General features: G+C 46.6%; 1 protein-coding gene and 2 long non-coding RNA genes across 5 annotated transcripts; 2 read left to right on the forward strand and 1 right to left on the reverse strand.

Moving 5' to 3' along the window:
- Positions 1-943: 943 nt before the first annotated feature.
- LOC125552157 (tropinone reductase homolog At5g06060-like) lies at positions 944-5,692 on the reverse strand. The gene is made up of 5 exons (XM_048715638.1): positions 5,482-5,692; positions 5,178-5,385; positions 3,310-3,526; positions 3,099-3,205; positions 944-1,359 (listed from the first exon to the last, which is right to left on the reverse strand). Exons 1-5 carry the CDS (start codon positions 5,583-5,585, stop codon positions 1,177-1,179), a joined length of 819 nt encoding a protein of 272 aa, XP_048571595.1. The 5' UTR covers positions 5,586-5,692; the 3' UTR covers positions 944-1,176.
- Positions 5,693-12,060: 6,368 nt separating this feature from the next.
- On the forward strand, positions 12,061-14,302 carry LOC125552158. The gene is made up of 4 exons (XR_007303453.1): positions 12,061-12,760; positions 12,836-13,152; positions 13,353-13,450; positions 14,165-14,302. It is a non-coding gene; the product is annotated as an uncharacterized LOC125552158 (long non-coding RNA).
- Positions 14,303-14,908: 606 nt separating this feature from the next.
- On the forward strand, positions 14,909-19,584 carry LOC125552160. Of its 3 annotated transcripts, none has more exons than XR_007303456.1 (5): positions 14,909-15,093; positions 17,913-18,233; positions 18,326-18,396; positions 19,223-19,305; positions 19,400-19,584. It is a non-coding gene; the product is annotated as an uncharacterized LOC125552160 (long non-coding RNA). The 3 variants fall into 3 exon arrangements; XR_007303455.1 differs by having other exon boundaries at positions 14,910-15,093; positions 17,927-18,233; positions 19,218-19,305; XR_007303454.1 differs by having other exon boundaries at positions 14,911-15,093; positions 17,927-18,233.
- Positions 19,585-21,411: the final 1,827 nt, after the last annotated feature.

Consider the following 21,411-nt stretch of genomic DNA (forward strand, 5'->3'; position numbering starts at 1 on the left):
GAAAAAAAACAGCTATGGAACAATGTCGTGCAGATCTGATCACGCCCTTCTCCGTGTTGTTCTGCAAGATTTATTATACGGTGGGCAAACAATCACATTTTTATTCTTCTAGCCTCCGAGAACACCAGTCAAGGGAGCAACATCATCGCACCGCTTGGCCCACAATACAAACCTCACAGCTTAATAAACCCTGGATCCTTTTTACTCTACATATAAGATTTATCTTGGTAAAGTTTGATCATATTCGTATTGAAAAAATATCAATGTTTACAACACTAGAGTTATGCTCCCTCCGTTTCACAATGTAGTACGTCCACGCTTTCCGAAATTCAAGTTTGACCGTAAATTTAACCAACGAGAACAACTGTGGCGGAAGCAAAACTTATACCACTGAATTCGTATTTTTGATATGAATTCAGTGATGTAATTTTTGTTCCCGCCACAGTCGGTCTTGTTGACTAAATTTATGGTCAAATTTGAATCTCGGGAAGCACAGGCGCACTACATTGCGGAATGAAGGGAGTACAATATGAAAATTAAATTCATAACACATCTAATTATATTGATTTTGTATTGTGAATGTTGGTATTTTTTATATATAAAGTTGATCAAACTTTACCAAGCTTGACTTGAGGCAAATCTTATATGCGAATTAAAAAAGACCAAAGGGAGTGCGATATAGAACATGGAAGAACACTATATTTGGCTGTGCTAATGGTGGGTGCAAACAATAGCAGCAATCTGAACTTCGTTGTCACACCAACTTCGCATGCAAATGATAACGTTTTGATGCTTTTGATCCCACGGAGTGGGAGCATTTCCCAACTTCTGTTGCATGTGATTCTCATCTGGCTTTGCCTTCCACCATTCTGAGCATGATGATGGTTGTACTAGATGAAACAGGGCATGAATTTGAACATGCCCCACTACAGAAAAATCAATCTAACAGCAAGGCAATTCTTAATCCGAAAAGAGTTCACCAAGTTGCAAAATAATCACACAATTCTGACCACAACTTTCTTCACATGGCTGATCTGAACAATGGCGAATACTCATGGAGTCTAGATTCAAGATGACCTCAGTTTTACAGGAATATTTATTTTGGTTGCCAACAACACAAGATATAACTGGACTCCTGGGCAACAAAGCGAAATATGGCCTCTTCCTTGGTAGTCTTCAAGCTGGATAGAACCCATTGACACTCATACCTCCATCCACTGAGATCGTCTGGCCTGTTATGTAAGTGGAACCAGGCATGCAAAGAAAAGCAACCAGCGATGATACCTCTCCTGGTTCTCCGACACGCCCCAGTGGAGTTCGACTCACAACGGAGGCCTCAAATTCCTTGTTAGCCAAAAGCTGCACCAAAAACAAATAGCAGAGGTTCAGGGATCAGAGTTACCATTTTCCAAGAGGTTACATGATAGGGCCCCGCCCCATGCACCGAGTACAGGCAGATGTGCTAACTACAAAGAGTTCATAAGCAATTGTTCTTGCACAAAAGAAGCTTTAACATGTGGCTGCAATATAATATATTCTTTCTATGTTTACTACTATAGGACTAAGAAGAAAATTTGAGATAACAGAATGTAGTTTTGATGTGCTTCTATACACATGTACAAATGACCATGAATGGCATCAGTTCTACTCCCTCCGTCCCAAAATGTAAGATGTTTTTTGACGCTATCATAGTGTCGAAATATTGGGACGGAGGGAGTAATAAAATTAAGAGCATATTCAAGGAATGAGAAACTGGAGCTGCCCACAGAAAAAAAGGGAAGGAGAAAAAACAGAGCGTGGCTTAGCTAGTTTCAGTTGGACACTACTGCTAGCTCTCAAATTTGTGGACATTTATGTTATGTGTACCACGGTTAGCTATAGCAATTATCGACACACAGTTAGGTGGCTTATATATTCAGGGTACCAGGCAATCTTCAGCAGGAATTCAGGATCCCAACTTTAGCATGGCCACCGCACAAGGACAGCATGCCCAAATCAAGAAAAGGAATTTAGGATCCTAACATTAAACTCTCATTTTCTGAATTGCTGCAGGCATGACTGTATATTGGTCTGTATCATTATTTTAGGACCCTGATAAGTACCGAATGTCAGGTACGAGCGCATGGCAACTCCGAACGTTTTCGACGGCAGGTTTAGTGACGCGAGAATGGCAACTTTAGTTGCCAAACATGGCAAGAAACTTGCCGTGTGTCACTGGAAATCGCCATCCTTGTGTGACTGGAATTGCCATTGAAAAACGTCAGGACCGGAGTGCCACGCACCTGACGTGTGGTACTTATCATTTGGGTTATTTTACCCTACTTAACAGTTTTAATCCTAACCATGCATGATTGACCCTCCCTTTCAGCAATCCTTCCAGGGTACACTTATTGTGGATTAGCGGAAGTAGATACATGATACACCTGCTCCCTGCTACCATCTTGTAACGTGGGAACCTAATACGTCAAGAGCTAAGGTATACTAATTATAACCATTGTGAAATAAGATAATACTGATAACCAAACAGCTGCACTCTGTTCGTTCTCTGATAGTAATGACGGTACAGGCTGAAACCAACATGACTTTTACTACCCTAAATGTAATTTGAATATAAGTATAAGCATACTTTTTGCGATAATTTCTATCGACTGGTCCTAAAACATGCACTTTGTTCATTCTCTGATAGTAGATGGAATGTATAGGCTCATATCAACATGATTTTGCTACTCTACATGTAATTTGAATATAAGTAGAAGCATACTTTTGTGCTAATTTCATCAAGAACTGATACTAAAACATGTTTAGTATCATAAATGAGTCAGCTTGCTCTGTTCAGATACTCAACGACATAATCATATCACTATAACTAAGCACAGGTTGCGCAGCAATGCTCTCAAGAAAAATAATGCAGTTAAACACATATATGGAAGAAAGCAATAGAATAATGCATAATTAGTCCTCAAGTCAAACAGGTAAGAAGGATAACCACGACGCAGTTAGAGTTGCTATAGTCTGCATACTACGTCACAATCATGATTCATAATATGTTCCAAAGTACTGTATAGACTTGAGAGGAATAATCAAATTGAGACCCTTACTCCTTCTGTAAGCGAAGTCGTTATGTACCATGGAGCAACAGAGTTTGTTCTTATGCCATCTTTTGCCCATTCACATGCTAGGTTCTTGGTTAACTGGTTGATGGCACCTGAACAAAACCAGTAGCTAGTTACGCATAGTAGATGTCTGAAAAATCATAGTAGATGCTCAGGAAGTCAAAGTCACAGGCGGGTAGTGAGCTCCAGTAGTTACCTTTAGTCATGGCATATAGAGTACCGCTAAATACGGCTACTAATCCACAGACAGATGATATGAAAACAATGCTGCCCAAACCAGATGCTTTTAGAAGAGGATGTGCAAGTTGGCAAAGATGATATGCAGATTCAAGATTAGTGGCCATCAAAAAAGAGTAATCTTCAGCGGAAAATTCAGTAGTTGGCTTCCTTATGTTTGTCCCCACATTGTTTACCTTAAAGAGGAAATGAAGAAAGTCAGAGCGAATCAGCACAAACAATATGCAGACCCAAGGTAAGTGGCCCTCAAAGAGAGTAAACATTTCTCGCAGAAAAAGAGTGACTAAACTTCTACAGGACATTCAGTAGTTGGTTTCCTTATGTTTGTTGCTCCAATGTTTACCTTAAAGACCAAGTGAAAGAAGACGGCACAAATCTACACAAGCACTCAGGTTATGGAATCAACACTACAAAACACATGGGAAATTAAAACGGAGATCCAACAAACAGTTTATCTTGCAGGGCACCCTGCAGTCCTGTACTCTGACAAAACCCGGATTTTGGTGGAATGCTCTATATTTGAATAAAATGCAGATCTTCAAGGAAAATGTTATTTCCCCGTAAAGGACAACAGGAGCACTGCCCACTCAATTAAAAAACAGTTCAATTTCACAACGCACATATGTAACAAGCGACAAAACCATTTTGGTCGACTAGAGAAGCAAAGAACCTAAAAGCTAGCCATTATCGTCGGAAACAACACGCTGGAAGGTAAGTACTCACGCATTCACTGCTCAACACCGAATATGAGACCACTCCATCTAAGAAATGATGTTTATCCGGATAAACTTTGGGCCGCTGCTCCACCAGTCAGCTAACCTGCCCTGGATGGTAGCTGTCTGAGTCAGCTGCTCAAGATTGGACCAGGCCGCCACCTTCTTCCACACCTGCTTGGAAAAGCTACAATCCATCACGACATACTCAGCTGATTTATTTTCCACCCTGCATTGGTTCAATCCACTTGTTTTTGTCAAGAGCACAGTGAACCTTACTATTCTTGAATCTCACGCTACTACTAGCAATGGTACAATCTCCGCCGCCACCTTCCCAGGAAGCCATCCAGATTCCAAGAACTTGGCTGTCTGGTCGTCTCCCAGGGTTACCAAAGTCGTGGCACTGAAGAGGGCCCGATCGAACGGCACCGTGTTGCCCGCCCAAGGTTTATCAAGATCTGTCTATTCAGACCATCAAAGGAAAATATTGACCTATGAGATTTAGCAAACTTCACCAACGCACCAAAAGTTAAACATCAGCTTTCGCACCTGTGGTAATACTAGTACAGCCAATACAGCCATCAACACATTTCATTCAACCTTGTGTTTACAAATTTTCAGATTTTGAATTCACCTGTTCTATGCAGAATTATTAAGATAAGAAACATAATTTCATTGGGAATGTCTGTCCGCAGCGCGTTTTTGTGAAATCAACATACACATGATGCTGAAAGTGAAGAAAGGTCCATAAATAAACACACGGACATGATTGATAGTGAGAGGTGGCCAGGTGGGAGTCAATGTAGTTCGCAAGCTACATCGGGCAATTGCACGGACCAGTGGGTTTAGTACTTGACTTTCCGAAGGGCTCCGTGTTTGGTTTGCCATGTTCCGTGCTTCATTACTGTTTCATTTGTACTAGGTTGGAGAATAGTACATGGGCAATTAGGGGGTGAATTTCAACTACGTGTGTGTGCTTAACTGCAACTCACAGCAGGCTGGTATTCCCAGAGAAAAAACCGATAATACAGTACTGCATTTCTGACGGATGGATATGATATATACTAGGAACGAGAAAGAAGAGAAATGAAGATGCGATTTGGTTCCAACTCACGAGGATGTTGAGCTTGCCGCCGAAGCGTTCGGCGACGTCGCCAATCAGGCGCTCCCGCTGCTCCCGGACGGAGAGGTCGCAGACGGAGGTTGTGACGCGGAAGCCCCTGGCCTCCCACTCCTTGAGGCGCTCGCCCAGCTCCGCCTCCTTCCGGGAGCAGGTGTGCACGGCCGCCCCCAGCGCCGCAAGTTCCTCCACCACCGCACGCCTGCGCATCACACGGGCTCCTCAGGCCGGCCATCGAGGGGATCTCTCGGGGTTTGGGGCGCTGCTGGGGAAGAGAAAGAGGTGTCCGAGGGGGTACCCGATCCCGCGGGTGCCGCCGGTGACGAGAGCCGTCTTGCCGTGAAGAGACCACCTTCCTGGAGCACCCGGCTGGCTCGATCCCGACGGCTCCGCCGCAGCCATCTGCCAACCACCCGCCGCTCTCTTCGGATTCTGTGCTTATCGGTTCCACGAACAGACGACCGGAGATGCACTGGTTGACACTAGACAGTGAGGTAGTGTGCGGTCGTTTCTCCTGGAGTACTTGTAGTATTTAAGTTTTTCTTTTTTTTAGGGAAATACCATAATTGCTGATACATGCACCCTCTCGCATACAATTAAAGAATTTGAAAGAAATTTAAAGAAACCTGTAATCGAAAAATAAAATAATAATAATTGTATATGATGTAGCAGCTGCGTTTTCATCATTTCTTACCTTTTTGGCATGAAAAGAAGGAATTTAAGAGCAACTCCAATGGGGCGACCCATTTCGTCCGCCCGCGTTCATTTGGGTCGGCGCGGACAAAAGTGGTGGCCCAACGCGTCGACCCAAACGGACGCGTGTCCGTTTTTCGTGCGCGGGCGACCTATTCCAGGCCCATTTTTGAGGCGGATTTGCGTCGGCGCGAACACGAGACGGACGCGCGCGCGCCTACTCCTCTCCCCGGGCCCGCCTGTCGGTGCGAGCCACAACCATTTCCCCCCATTTTTCCAAAAACACTCCGCCAGCGCGCGCCCCCCGCCCCCAACCAGCGATGGAGGACGCCATCGACCTCGACCTCGACGCCGCCGCCAGCCTCGCCTCCCTCGCCCCGTCCGGCGCCGTCGCCCCCTCCGGAAAAGGCAAGCCTCGTGCCCCGCGCAAGACCGCCGCGGTGACCAAGCCGAAGAAGGCGCTGATGCCCGAACAGCGGGCAAAGGAGTCGGCCAAGAGGAAGGGTCGGAGGCATGCCGCGGACGCGAGGGATGAGGCCGCCGCGCAGGCCGCCATCGCCGCCGCCGCGCAGCAGGAGTTCACCAACGCCCGCGTCGCCGCTGTAACGAGGGAGGCGCTTTACATGCTTGGGGTAAACCCTAGCCAGCACCACCTCGTCCAAGCCGTCGTCGCCGCGGCTAGCCCCGGCTCGTCGATATTTCCTCGGATGGTGCCCGACTCACCCCGCGCATCGGCTTGTAACCCGGTCCCCGGCTTCCACGTCTACCCGCAGGCCTCCCGCCTCTCCGGGGAGTGCTCACCCGACGTGAGCGTGGTCGCGCCTTCCACACCCGCGCCCGCGCCCATCGACCTCAATGCCACCCCAGTGGTCGGTGGCTCGTCGTCCAGCGGCGCGAGGAAACGCGCGCGACAGACGCCAGCCGGCGGTCTCCGGGACGCCCGCAACCTGTTCGACGAAATGTCATCCGCCATCGACGAGGACTACATGCAACACCTCATCTTCGAGGGTGGTGCGCCGGGCGCTGGCTACGATCCTGACGAGACGCAAAGCCAGGACGGCCGTGGGGCGTTCACGCCGGCCGCTGGCTATGATCCCTATCAGGCGGCCTTCATGCGTCATCAGGTCGGCTCGACCTGGACGGCTTCCCCCTCGACCACGAGTTCCCGGACGAATATGAGCTAAAGGAAGAGTACGAGTGCGGCATCGAAGTGGAGCCTTTGTTCGAGGACGAGCTCGCCAACCAAGCCGCCGGGCCGAAGCCGAAGCGCAAGAGCAAACGCACGAGGCATACACAGCTGCCGAGGACAAGCTTCTATGCGAGTGTTGGCGAGACATTGGACAAGACCCAAAGACGGGCGCCGAGCAAAAGCATTCAACCTTTTGGACTCGTGTGCACCGCGAGTTTCATGAGCGCAAGAAGTTTCCACCCTACCAATTTGTGAGCACGCGCGGGTGGGTCTCCATTTCCAAGCGGTGGAGGGTAACGCAACAAGAGTGCAACAAGTTTTGTGCCACCCTTGAGAGCGTCAAGGCCCGCCCCGTGAGCGGCATCGGTGTGCAAGACATGGTATGATAGCAAGCAAGTCGGCCTCTTTTGTGCCATCAAGATCATTTTTTACGTCTTCATTTGCTATCACTTGCCCATATGCTTGCATGGAAATATTTTGTAGGCATTTCAAGCTTTGGAGGCATTCAAGGTTCAACACAATGGCAAGTGCTTCAACCTCTCCCATTTGCTATCGTGTCATCAAGGACGAAGAGAAGTTCAAGGCACAATATGCCGCGCTCAAGGCATGTGGGGGGAAGGGCGCCGTGGAGGATGTTGGGTAGGGCGAGCCGGCACGACCACGGGGGAAGACCAACTCCAAGAAGGAGGACAAGCGAGATGCGGCCACCAACACCTTGATCGCAAGCGTGGACGGCATGATGAATAAGAAGGACTCAAGGGACGAGGAGCGCCGACGTTTCAAAGAAGAGCAAATGAGCGCTTTCATGAGATCCAAAGGAGGAGGCTTAAGATTGACGCCGAGAAGCAAGCCAAGATGTTCGAGCTCGAGGCCGAGAAGCAAGCGAAGATGCTAGAGATCGAGGCCGCCAACGCCAAGACAAAGGCGAAAGAAGTGGCTCTTGCAAGCATGATGACCAGGGTGGAGATCATGAAGGTGGATCTCAACGCCTTGTCGCCAAGGAAAAGGCCGTGGTTCGAGAAGATGCAGGCCGACATGCTCAAGTTCCAGGGCGACTGATCTATGGCGTCGAAGGCCATCTTTTTGTATGCCGGCAGGTGTGCCGGCATGACCACGGGAGCCGCGGTGGCGTGGTCGAACTCCAAGTCCCACCATTTTTTGCGTGCTGGCATGTGTGCCGGTCGGCTGACGAGCAAGTGCGCCAGCAGGAACTGTGGTATTTTCTGAAGCCGGCATTGTATGACGGTGCTGGCATGGTGCTGGCATGATCGACTGCGGGCCTTTTTTAATTCAAAAGTTGAATGCGGACATGAAATGGCTCGGCGCGTTGGACGCATTGCTGACCCAAATGCAAAACTGGGCGGACGGCGGGCGGGCGGCCGACCCAAACGGCCAAAAAGCGGACAAATGCACCGTCCGTTTGGGTCGCTCCATTGAAATTGCTCTAATGTGTTTTCTGTAATGAGATGACTATGCCGTCAATCGTGATGGCCAGGATTAAAAGAGAAGTCTGAAACTAGATCATTACCGGGGCTAAAGATTTGGGTATGTAATTCCGGGAGAGTAGTCTCATTCAGCGGCGGAGCTTTTTTCGAGAGCACGTGAAAGGCGTGCCTTAGCTTTATAGAAGGGGAGAAAAAAATTACAAGATATTACAAGGCTGCAGGCATCATCGAAGCGTGCCTACCAGCTCCACAGACACCACCTAGGCAACTACTCACAAAAGTGAAAAACTCCACTCCCTCTAGCTAGCGCCCAAAGCTGACGCTCCCTGAGAATGTTCCCGACTAGTTGTAGTTCATTACACGCGTCGTTCCTACCGAAAACCCTACCATTCCTCTGCTTCCATACACTCCAACAAATCAACATAACAAAAGAGTCAAAATCCTTCCGTTGAGTCTTGGGTATCCTCTTCCTCGAAGCTCCCCACCAATCTTCCACCCTGTCCTGGTCATTTGGCAGCAGCTCCAACAGTATGTCTACCTTGGTGAAGCACTGGAACCAGACCTGTCTGGTATAGACACATTGTGTGAGTATGTGGTCCACCGTGTCTTGCTCCTGATCACATAGAAAGCATGGAGATATCGTGTCTTGAAGGCCATGGCGCACTCGCCTGTCCGACGTCCAGCCCCTGTATTGGACAGCCAGCCACATAAAAAGCTTGCAGGAGAGAGGAGCCCCACTCTTCCAAATTGCGTCCGCAAGCTGGAATCTGATTCCCCCTTCACACATCATCGCATATGCAGAAGCCGCAAAGTAGGTGCCTGCAGGGTTCCATCTCCAGATCATTTTGTCCTCCTCTCCTACGTGCAGCTCAAAGTTCATGGTGGCCTCGCAGAGCCTGATAAGTTGAGCAAGCCCTTCCGTGTCCAGCTCTCCGCTCACGTCGTTCATCCAGTTATGAAGGTACAGGCCGTCCTTTACCAGTCGCTTGTTGATCACCTGTATTTTGACCTTGGCAACCAATAACAGTGCCAGCTCATTCACCGTCGATCCGCTAATCCATCTGTCCTTCCAAAAGAGTGCCTTAGTGTCGTCCCCTACCTGCCAGTGAACCATGCTAGAAAAGGCCGAGCTTACATCCTTGTCCATGAGCGCCATGAGTCCTTGCCATGGTCGAGTGTCATCATGTCTCCTGAGCCACTCCCACCTCATCCTAAGCGCGATACCGTGACGGTGGAGGTCAATTACTCCCCGTCCTCCCATCTGCTTCGGCCTGCAAACCCTCTGCCAGGCCACCGCGCACTTTCCTCCATGAATTTGTTCAGAGCCAGCCCAGAAGAAGGCTCGGCATCCATTGTCCACCTTTTCTAGCGCCCCCTTTGGTGCTTCAGCCATGAGCATATGGTGGATCGGTCTCGCCCGCATTACCTGGTTCACAAGGATCAACCTGCCAGGCCGAGTCACCAGACCTCTCCGCCATCCCGGAAGAATCTTCAATGCTGCATCAATAATAGGCTGCCAGTCGGATCTAGTCAGTTGCTTGATACTGAGCTGCAGACCCAAGTATTTGCATGGAAACTTAGCGATCTGCCAAGGCACCATGCTCCGAACCAAGGCCTCATCTTCCTCGCTGCTCCTGATGAGTATTGCAGATGACTTGGCAAAGTTGACTTTGAGGCCAGAAGCTTCTCCAAAGATCCTCAGCGGCGGAGCTACACACCAGGTTTGGGGCCTGGGTCGCAGCGCCGAAAGTATTCGTTGACCATAGCGGTTTTCTTTACCGTTAGTCATCGTAGATCACTATAGCGTGGAAGATGGCCCCGGGCCAGTGCTAGTCTGGCTTCGCTCTTAGTCTCGTTGTATTGCCTTTGTTTGTCATCTTTTAAAATTTTATTAATCCCTGTTCGAGGACGGTGCGTCAATCTGCATTGGCTGAGCAACCCATCCGAGTTTGAGCCCTGGCTCAGACACACGGTGCGTATACAGTTTCTTATATAAAAAAATGCCAACAAGGGTTAACTCTTGGATTGATCTTATTTTTCTTTACACAAATGATAATGCCCACACGTGTGACATGTTTGCATTTCGTCCACACACGTTGATCCTCGTTGATTCTGTTTGCACGAATCTTAAAGAAATCTGTTGGAATTTCAGTGCCACGTAGGCATAGCATGTTGTGTGGGCGTTAGAGCGCTCGCCCATACAACCCGCAACACGCGGTTGTCGGCTGCGCCGTGTGGACGAACAAGTTCCCGTCCACACAGTCACCACCTAGTCCGCCCGCGTGTGGGTGAACTGCTCTTCGCCCACACGACACTCGTACGTTGCTAGATGCAACTATAGTTGTCCGTACGTGGCAACCAGATAAACACACATGACAAGTATGATTAACCACACATGACAACTATGGTTGGACCACATATGGCAACTGCAGTTGCGCGTACGTGACAACCAGGTAAACACACATGACAAATATGATTAACCATATATGACAACTATGGTTGGATCACACGTGGCAACTAGATAAACACACATGTCAACTATTGTTTGATCACATGTGGCAAGTAGTTAATCACATACGGCAACAATGGTTTGATTATACGTGGTAACTACCATAAATTAGACATGACAACTATAGTTAACCAAAACAGAGAGAGTTGCCATACTTTTACAATTACATTTGTCATCCCGCATAACTAAAGTTGCCATCTCCGGGGTAACTAAAGTGTCATCCTGCGGGTAACTAACGTAGTTGCGCCATAACGTGTGGGCATATTTGCTTCATGCCACATGCATGAGATAGGGATGAGTAGTACTTGTTGGACGTGCGGCACAAAGTAACTGTGCTCACATGTATGAGCAGTTCTAATTTCACCCACACATGACCCGTGTGGGCTACCTCCTGCTTAAGTCACACACGGTCTGTGATCAGATGTCTAATATGCCATATGCATGGTGAATATCGATTCTTAATTACTAAGATGAGGCAAAATTGTTGCCTCCTTAAAAAAAATATAAGGATCCTTTTGACACAACAAATTTTTTTGCGGGCACTTTTGACACGTGCCTCCTTTAAAAAAATATAAGGATCCTTTTGACACAACAAATTTTTTTGCGGGCACTTTTGACACACCATGTCATACTTTTTTCTTTCTTAAACTGTGGTCAAATTTTCTTTTACTCGTGGATCTAAATCACATGTCTCATTTTCCGTCACTCTTTCAATTACTATTCTTCATTTTCATGTTACATCCGCCACTGCCTTAACCACTTGCCGTTAGGTATCGAGAAATAAGGGATCCAGTGCTTGCCGCGCCTCCTGAGAGTTCAGTTGATTTTGGCCGTTCGATGCGTTTGGTTGATGCGTTTCTGTCCGTTGGATCGATGCGGTGATGGATTCTGGCCGTCGGATCGAGCCGCGCGCCTGTAGCAATGAATAGTTACGTCTTGCGATAAATATCTGCTGCCACCGCCCGTAATTCCAGCGCCCCACCGAGGGTATTTTGGGTATTTCACATTGTGGGTTTGTGCGTGTCGATGGGTGGGTGGGTGCTTCCTCTCCTTCCGGGTCCTCACTTCCCCGATTGCCGATTGGGCGAAACCCTAGCCACCACTCCCCGTCGCGCCCCTCTCCTCCACTCCCCATCGCGCCCCCTCTCCTCCAATCCCCGCAGCCGACGACGAGGTCTCGCCCTTCGCCGAGCTTGCCACCACCGCTGCTCTCCCCTCGCCATCGCCGGGAGGAGTGTGTAGGCCGCCGCTCGCGTCGTTTCTCCGCAGCCGCCACCGCCCCCTTCCCTTCCAAGCCCGCGGAGATGACGGCGCCGGCGCTGGCGCTCGCGGTGGTCGGGTACTGGGACTGAGTCGCCGCCGCCACATCATCTTCTCCTCCTCCCGACACCGCATGAGTGCGGGTCGCCGTCGCATCAGATGAGGTGGGGCTACAACCACGCCCCCTTCACCTCTTCTACCCAGCCGTGCCACTCGGGACGACAAGATCCAGCCATGGCGGCCGAGATCCAGTTGGCTGCCATCTGCCATCGATATGAGGAGCGCTCGCGCCGCTGCTCCGCCGTTCGTCGTCCACTTGGCCGCAACCATGCACAAGAAGAGGTGATGTCACGGCAGCAGGGTCCTCACCTGTCTCCGCTCCCTCGTCTCCCCCTTCTGCTGGCAAGGGTGCTGAGCAGCAACAGTTCCATCTCCCTCCCCAACGCGTCATTGCCTCATCTTGAGCTGCAGTGAACCAGAGGTGCCAAGTCTCTCCTTACTCTTTCATGGCGAATCCATTTTTATTGTCACATGTTTGATGGTTTTCTCCTCTCAGCCCAGAGAAAGAGATTTGATGTGATGATTGAGGTAGAAGGCATGGATTGTTTGGGGCTTCTCTGAAATAAGCGTCTCTAATGCAGGAAAACAACATGAATGAGCTTAAGAGATTTAATGAAGAGATGAATACAGTCGGAGCCTGGGATTTTTATACACAGAGATGGTGCATAAATAAGCAAAACAAAAAATGCGCCAATGCTTTGCCAGAATTTCGTTGGTCCTCTCAAAATTGTGGGGAAACCAAGATTGAATTTAGAGATGTTTCATATGCTTGGTCGTTGACACACCTCTCTTCAAGGCAAGGTCATTTCCAAGGTGATCTCATCCTAAGTCACTCAGATATCATGTTATCCTCTTGCTGGAAGTTTATTTGTGACATCTCAGTCCAGCATAAGCTTGTTTTGAGGGGATGTCTCTTTTTGTGGTCGTTAGGTTTGATAGTCGTTGTAATAGCATTCTTACTATATCACCTGAATTTCTAATCTTATGTTCCTGCTATTATGCTCTCGCCGTAGGTGATTACAGCGCTAGGACCTGCCCCTGATAAGAACCAGGGCACCCGTTTAAACAGAATGATGACTGTGTGAGGCTTAAAATATCGCCATCATAGCAGGTATAGTTGAAAACTTTTACAGCCCTCCAAGCCCTATGGGCTGCGCCAGAACTTAGATTTTTGATCCCTGGCATAAGTTCCTGTAGGTATTGGCATTTAACCTTTGTTTACAACTACTAAAGGAATGCATATGGTTGTCCTTAGCACTTATAGTTGATCTTTATCTGAAAATAAACGCCATCTGTTTGCCAACTTTGCTTGGAACAGGGACATGGAAAGATGCAAGCGTTACTATCTTGCAAGCTCGCTCTAAAAGATAAATTTGAATGGATCTTTAATTAGACAACGCAAAAACCTTTCCGTGTTTGTTGAGCCCTGTGTACAGTATTTCCTAAGCAATCTCAATCCAATATGTATAGACTTCTATTTGTTTTTTAAAGTAATCATTATTATGCTTCGGCAGTTGACTCGTTCTTTGTCCTTTTACCATGTCTGTCCGTTCAGGTGTATTAGACGTAAGGGTTTATTTTTTGGGAATTTATTTAGATGTCAGGTTGCTTTCTGTACTTTGATCTGCAGCTCATGAGCCTTCCGTGGGTCCTATAGGATGACATGTACTCGATGTGTAGTTTCCATTTTATATATTTCACTCTTCCCTGGTGTTGTCTCTTACTGCTCGCACGGTTGAAAAATCCATTTTATTCACATGGTATCACACGATTCACACACCACATTATCTAGATTTGTTCAAGTACTTGTGATTTACTAATGCAGGGGTGATGCTGTCACTTCCATGGTCCACCAGAATGAAGATCGCACTCAGTGCTGCAAGGGGGCTTGCCTTCCTGCATGAAGCTGAGAAGCCAGTTGTCTACATGGATTCAAGACATCCAACATATTGCTCGACGGGGTACACAAACCGCGTTTAATCGCTTCGATGTTTACTTCCATTCGACACTGGTTTATATAACACATCGTTTCTTCACAATTTGACTACTACGGTCACCGAATCCTTGGAACAGGTAGCCAGCCAAGGTTGCTTCAGCTAAGGGTTGCGGATGTTTTGTTTGGCTTGCATGAATTAAACCATGCTTCCAGTTTTAAAGTACACTTGAGCCATAGTTCCTGATAGTTCCAAGCTGATGTTTGTTTCCCTTGCATGAATTGAACATGCTACTCTAAAATCAGAGAGCAGACAACTGTAGGTTTATTTTTTAGTTTAAGTATAGTAGCTACTAGCTATTGTATTTGCAATGCGAGCAGATTGTAAAATATGCAAACCCCTGATGTATACTAGGAAGTGTTTGTTCATTAGTATGGAAACATGTGTCGTAGTGTCTAGGACCCGCCGGTGAGCTGATCCACTCTTTAGTTTCCACCTTTTACTTTTAGCGTTTAATTTTGTTGTCGTTTCCTACGGATTTTCATTATTTCTCTTCTTTATATGTTCAAATTGTAAAGGAGGTAATATGCACGTGTATGTCCTTGCCCGTGGAACCTTCGAATGTTCGAAGAAACTTGCTCTGAGCTCTGTGTGATCAAGTTTATGTGTTTCTATTGTACAGTGTCCCGGACAAAAGGACCAAGTTTTGGCGGGTGGGCATCGGGAGTCCAGTTGGTTGGCTTCAGCCTTTGAGGTGCTGTCGGCTAGCGGCGCCGCTTCTGAGTGTCTCCTCAACTCACTCCCGTGGCACCTTCGGCCGGTAAGATTTCCCCTTCTCTCTCTGTAACGTCCTCGATGCGGTTATAGCTCCCACGTGTCGAGGCACGACTTAGGGACATAACCGCATTGAAAGCAATGTCGCAAGTTAGGCAATCATCACAACATCCCATGTAATATAAATAATAAATGGGAGATACATAGTTGGCTTACACTTGTCACGTCACACAAAGTACATAAATAGCATTATAACATTCAAACACTCATGGCCCGACTACGGCGCCAAAATAAAAGATAACCCAACATGCGACACGGTTCCGATCATCCCCAACTGGGCACCACTACTGATCATCAGGGAAAGACACGTAGTATCGTGGAGAGTTCTCGTCGAACTCTCACTTGAGCTCAAGCGCGTCACCTGGAGCGGAATCATCAGGCCCTGCATCTGGTTTGGAAGTAATCTATGAGCCACAGGGACTCAGCAATCTCGCATCCTCGCGATCAAGACTATTTAAGCTTAATAGATAAGGCAAGGTAAATATGTGGAGCTGCAGCAAGCGACTAGTATATATGGTGGCTATCCTGCTCGCAAAAGAGAACGAGAAGAGAAGACAAAGCGCGAACGAGTAATTAGAGGGCATCCTGCGGCAAGCATTACTCCAACACCGTGTTCACTTCCTGGACTCCGTCGAGAAGAGGCCGTCACGGTAACTCACACGATTGATTCATTTTAATTAAGTTAAGGTTCAAGTTGTCTATAACCGGACATTAGTAAATTTCCATCTGCCCATAACCGCGGGCACGGCTTTCGAAAGTTCAAATCCCTGTAGGGGAGTCCTGACTTAACCCATGACAAGCTCTCACGGTCAACGAAGAAATAGACCTCCTCCCGAGACGTTTTGATCAGACTCGGTACCTCGGTTCTTCAAGACACTTCGACAGGTTAAAACAAATTTAGTAACACCGCCCGAATGTGCCGACAAATCCCGATAGGAGCTGCACATATCTCTTTCTCAAAGCACATTCAGATTGTCTTAGGTACGGGTAGGCCAGCCCAGAGTTGCCCCTGGTGGCCACCGGCAGCTGACAGGTGGACCAACACTCAGAGAAGCACTGGCCCGGGGGGGTTTAAAATAAGATGACCCTCGGGCTCCGGAAACCCAAGGGAAAAAGAGGTTGGGTGGCAAAAGGTAAAACCAAGGTTGGACATTGTTGGAAAAGCTTTAATCAAGGCGAACTATCAAGGGGTTCCCATTATAACCCAACCGCGTAAGGAACGCAAAAATCTGGGAACATAACATCGATATGACGGAAACTAATGTGGCAAGAGTGGAACAAAACACTAGGCGAAAGGCCGAGCCTTCCACCCTTTACCAAGTATATAGATGCATTAAGATAATATAGTGATATCCCAACAAGTAAATAATGTTCCAACAAGGAACGGTCTCCAATCTTCACCTGCAACTAGCAACGCTATAAGACGGGCTGAACAAAGCGCCGGAGGAGAACGAAGCGCCGGAATGCAAAACGGACAACGGGGAAAATGCTCGAATGCATGAGACAAATACGTATGCAAATGCAATGCACATGATGACATGATATGAGATGCATGACAACGAGAACAACACACGGAGACAAACACCCGAACCCGAGAAAATAAAATAACTTAAAGCCGGAAACGGCAAGAGTTGGAGTACATATAGGGTAAATCACATTCGGGGTGTTACACTCTCTCTCTCTCTCTGACTGTCCGATTGATTTTTGTTTATTAATCTTTCTTATCCATAATGATTATCCCTCTTTGTTTTATTGTATTGTTAGCCAATTAAAAGTATTTTATTGTAGGTGTATATTTTTCTGTATGGTATATATTATGCGAGTTATTTCTAACACATCTTGATCATATTTTTAGAATAGCTGCTCCTATATTTTTTTAGTGCCTGCTGTACTTTGCTTAAATGTTTCTTCTTGGAAGGATAAGTTGTAAATAATGGATGAAGAATACCTTTTCGAGCTTAAGCATTTGATTTCTGGCAATGTGGTGTTTTCTCTTTACAGATGATCCTCTTGCTTTCTTTTTTAATAAATAGATAAGTTGGATCCAGTGTGTCTCCATGTGTCCATGTGTGTTTTGGGTGAATACGCAATGAAACCAGGGAAAGTGGCCTCTTTGTATCTTGGTTCTGTTTCTATTGTTAGTTCCAAAAGATACATTCACTTATTGGCGACTTTTAACTCTGTAACATGTCTATTCTTAGTGTAGATATTATTTTTATTCTAGCTGCATTGCTGTGAGCGAGCAGATTTCTTATGGGGAATGGTGATGATTGCTTGAGCTTTCATTTTGATCCCCTTTGTATCCCAAACATAGTTTTCGCACAGTCGATGTATGTACTGGTTCCGGATACTCCATGTAGCGGTTTTTGTTTGTTTTATTCATATAAGTACTAGATTCCCGTACAAAACAGAGATGAACTGCACTATATGTTTACTGATCTGTTGGGCCCAAATAAAGTGTCTTCGTGCTTCACTTTTGGCTACTTTGATTCTAATGCACATATGTGCATTCCTTTTTGTCATTCACTTTGTTATTCATTTGATTTTCCATTTCTTCATTTTTAATGACAAAGCATGCTTTTTTTTCTTTTCGAATTAGCTTAAAATCACAATCAAAGAGTTAAGTTTTTACTTAATTTTCATAAACAACTATATGGCTTAAGAAAGGTGAAGAGCAAGGCCAATCAGGATTTATGTATGGTTGGTTTCTTGATCCAGGATTGTTAACAGGGTTTACTAAAGGCAAGTTGGTTTTACCAAGCGAGACAGATAAATTTATTAATACTTGCAATATACGTCTCACAGATTATTTGCATCAGGTTCGTGTGAAGTGCCACCTGTGAAGTTGATCGACAAGGCAGTTGAATGAAGCCACTTATTAGCACCTTGCTTGCTCTTCTTTCTTTTTGGAGCCAAAAGATCCATCAGCGCTCCACTGCTGGGCAAGGCTATCTCGGTCATCTTCCGTCTGATACATAGGTCAAACCAGGACTCACACACTCTCTCGCCGATATTTCACTTCGCTCCCGTGAATACATTGTCTTCTACGCACGGCGGTGCTGCCTTGGATCGGCCCTCCATCGCGCCGCTTCGGTCGTCACCATGCATCTCAGCTCCAATAACCAGGTCAGGCCTCACCTACGCACCTCACATGGTTTCTATTCCTTCTGAGCCCTAAATATGTGCCTGCATCTGAGAACTTTCTTGGATCTATTCAGGTCACGATGGCTGATGATGAGCTCCAGGCTCCGCTGGCTCCACCAACAGCTGTCTGCGAGCATTTGCACAGGTCAGTTGAGATGCGTCACGTCCCCTCTGGTTTATCTAGACAGCTGCAAAAGTATGGTCAGAAATTAAAGAGGGGAGCCAAATGAGAGCACGGCTTAGAAATAGCCAGGGTAGTCCAAGGTCGAATCCAGGAAAATTTGACAATGGATTCAGTTAGTATACAAATATGCACATTGAATTAATATAATGGGCTATTTCCCCATGCCTGCACACACACTCGAGGGCTGGACGCGAGTACATGAGCTAATCAATTCTAGGTCCGTTGTGTTGTCTTGGGGGTTGATCAGAGTTTTGGAGGATCAACAGAGTTTAGTAACGGATAGCAGAGTTCTGCAATGGCCGCACTTTCAGAAAGGGAGGGCGTGGTCCTGTTTCACCTCCACGAGGCTCCGCCAGTGCCAGTATGTGACTCAGCAGTCTCTATAATCGAAGGAGATACTCTCAGATATAGGCAGTGCCATCCGCACAAAGAAACATATGCATGATCTAGGAATATCAAATAAATAATGATAATTGCATCCATGTCTTGGGATGATTTAAACTCTATTTCTTTGATACTGTGTAGGTAGGTTTCTTTAGAAAGACCAAGCATTATACGAATTTGCTTTCTGTCTTTCCACAATATATGATCGTATCAGTCTTACCTTCTGAGCTACTCTTGCTATGATTCGCACATACTTGATGGCAGCCTGATTACCAGAGACTTAGCGTCTCTTATTTATCACTATGCTTTTTTTTTCAAATCCTTCTCCTGTATAGTGATCTCAATTGCTTTAAGCAGTTCCCCTGACTTTACTTTTTGTGTTCTTGGGTCCCGCATAGAACAGTTCTTGACAGCCTCCTAGCACACCTTGGGCGCGCTACTAGATGGGGCCTCTCCTAATTCACAACTGCTCCTATGCCTATCAAGGTGATTTCGTCTTGCTGTACATGTATTGCACTTCTAGGATGCTTGAGTGCAGAAATCATTGTACTCCATATATCTCACAATTTGTTTGTATCAGGTTCATGTGAGGCAGATGAATTACGCCACATGTTAGTATGCTTAGTGATTATGGCTTTGTAGTTGGCTGTCCTTATGTGTTCTCGCTTTTTGTATTGAACTTTGTGTTGAATGGCCGTATTTTGCGGTTGGCTGAATGCACCGAGCTTGATCCTGTCTTATATTCTGATGTTGATCTTGAGATCCATTGTCTTTTACTTCTGTCACAATTGAAGGTTTCTTTACTTCATTATCATCCTGTATAAGTACAAACGCTATACTTGGGTTCCTATTGGCATGTTGTTACATGCTTACGCCGGCACCCTCGCGCCAAGGCGCGATCCCAATCTAGTGCCCATGATCGGACATCAATCATTAGTGATTTTTCATTAGTGATATTCATCAAGACATTTTTTTTGACAAAATCTCGGATCTAATTATCAATTGTTAAGGTAGTACAACGAGCATAAGAAGTAAAATTTGCATTCAGATTTGTAGACCACCTAGTGATGACTATAAGTACTGAAGTGAGTCAAAGATGTGCCATCATCCTCGCCCCTCCATCACCGTAGTCGGGCAAGCTTTATTATAGTAGACAGTCGAGAAGCCATCATGCTAAAGCCTCATAGGACTGACGCACCAGAACATCAACCACCGCCGAGAAAGATAAGCGCAGATTAGAAGGATCCTACGTACAGACAGACACACGGACGAACGAAGACCGGGTCCAAAATAATCCATCAAAGACAGACACCAACCGAATTCCACGAGATCTGCTGGAGACATACCTCCATACGCCCTCCTCCAGCGCTAGAAGCGCCATCGGGATGGGGGCTAAGAGGAGAACCTTATTCTATCTTCAGGAATCTGCTACCCGCATCTTTTTTTAAGCATGGCACAAGCCCTGACATAACTCAAACAAACACCTAAAAATGAAACCCTCCGTCGGCAAGGGCTAGAATTTACCCCGCATCCATTATCTCAGGACAACAGAAGACGAGGCAGGCCGACGACGGCACCAGCGAGAGGCTTGAGAAACCCTAGCTGAGCTGCACACGTACGCACGCACATACCACTTGGAGGAAAACGCAGCGTCCCGTGATTCTTTTCATCAAGGCATCCCTTGTGGGTCAGACAAGGCTTATACTTTATGATTTTTATTGAATCCAGTCATCTTGGATGGTCACATTGCTAGTATGTCAAAACTGATTGGTTTTTTTCTTTTGCGAGAAAAACTTTCAATCTATTCATTAATTATCATGACGGTACAAAGAGCACCAGAAACAACAAAAGTTGCATCTAGACCTATATATACCTAAAGACGACTACAAACACTTATGAAAGTGCGTTATATCGACTAGAGGGGGGGGTTGAATAGGCGATTTTTATGAAAGTCTTCAGAACATGGGAGTTTTGAAGACAAACGATAAAATTAAACCTATTACCATGCAGCGGAAGGTAGACTACACTAGGCAAACCATAGTCAAGTATTCAATGAAGTGAAAGTACAAAGACTAATAGCAGCTAGGTAGTAAGGATCAGGTAGGAAGATATTGTGAAGCCAAACAGAACACGCAGTCACTCAGTGAAGACAAATGATAGAGCAAACATACAATGACTTAACAAGGAGGAACAGTAAGTAAAGTGAAGTGAAGATGAAACCAGTGACTCGTTGAAGACAATGATTTGTTGAACCAGTTCCAGTTGCTGTGACAACTGTACGTCTGGTTGGAGCGGCTAGGTATTTAAACCTTAGGACACACAGTCCCGGACACCCAGTCCTGAACACGCAGCTCAGGACACCCAGTCCTCACCGTATTCTCCTTGAGCTAAGGTCACATAGACCTCGCCCAATCACTCTGGTAAGTCTTCAAGATAGACTCCCAAACCTTCACAGACTTCGTTCACCGGCAATCCACAATGTCTCTTGGATGCTCAGAACGCGACGCCTAACCGGCTGGAGGATGCACAGTCCTCAAGTGTAATAAGTCTTCAGATCACACAGACAAGAAGACTTAAGTGATGCCCAATTCT

This window comes from Triticum urartu, chromosome 4, assembly GCF_003073215.2.
Source record: "Triticum urartu cultivar G1812 chromosome 4, Tu2.1, whole genome shotgun sequence".
Taxonomy (NCBI): domain Eukaryota; kingdom Viridiplantae; phylum Streptophyta; class Magnoliopsida; order Poales; family Poaceae; genus Triticum; species Triticum urartu.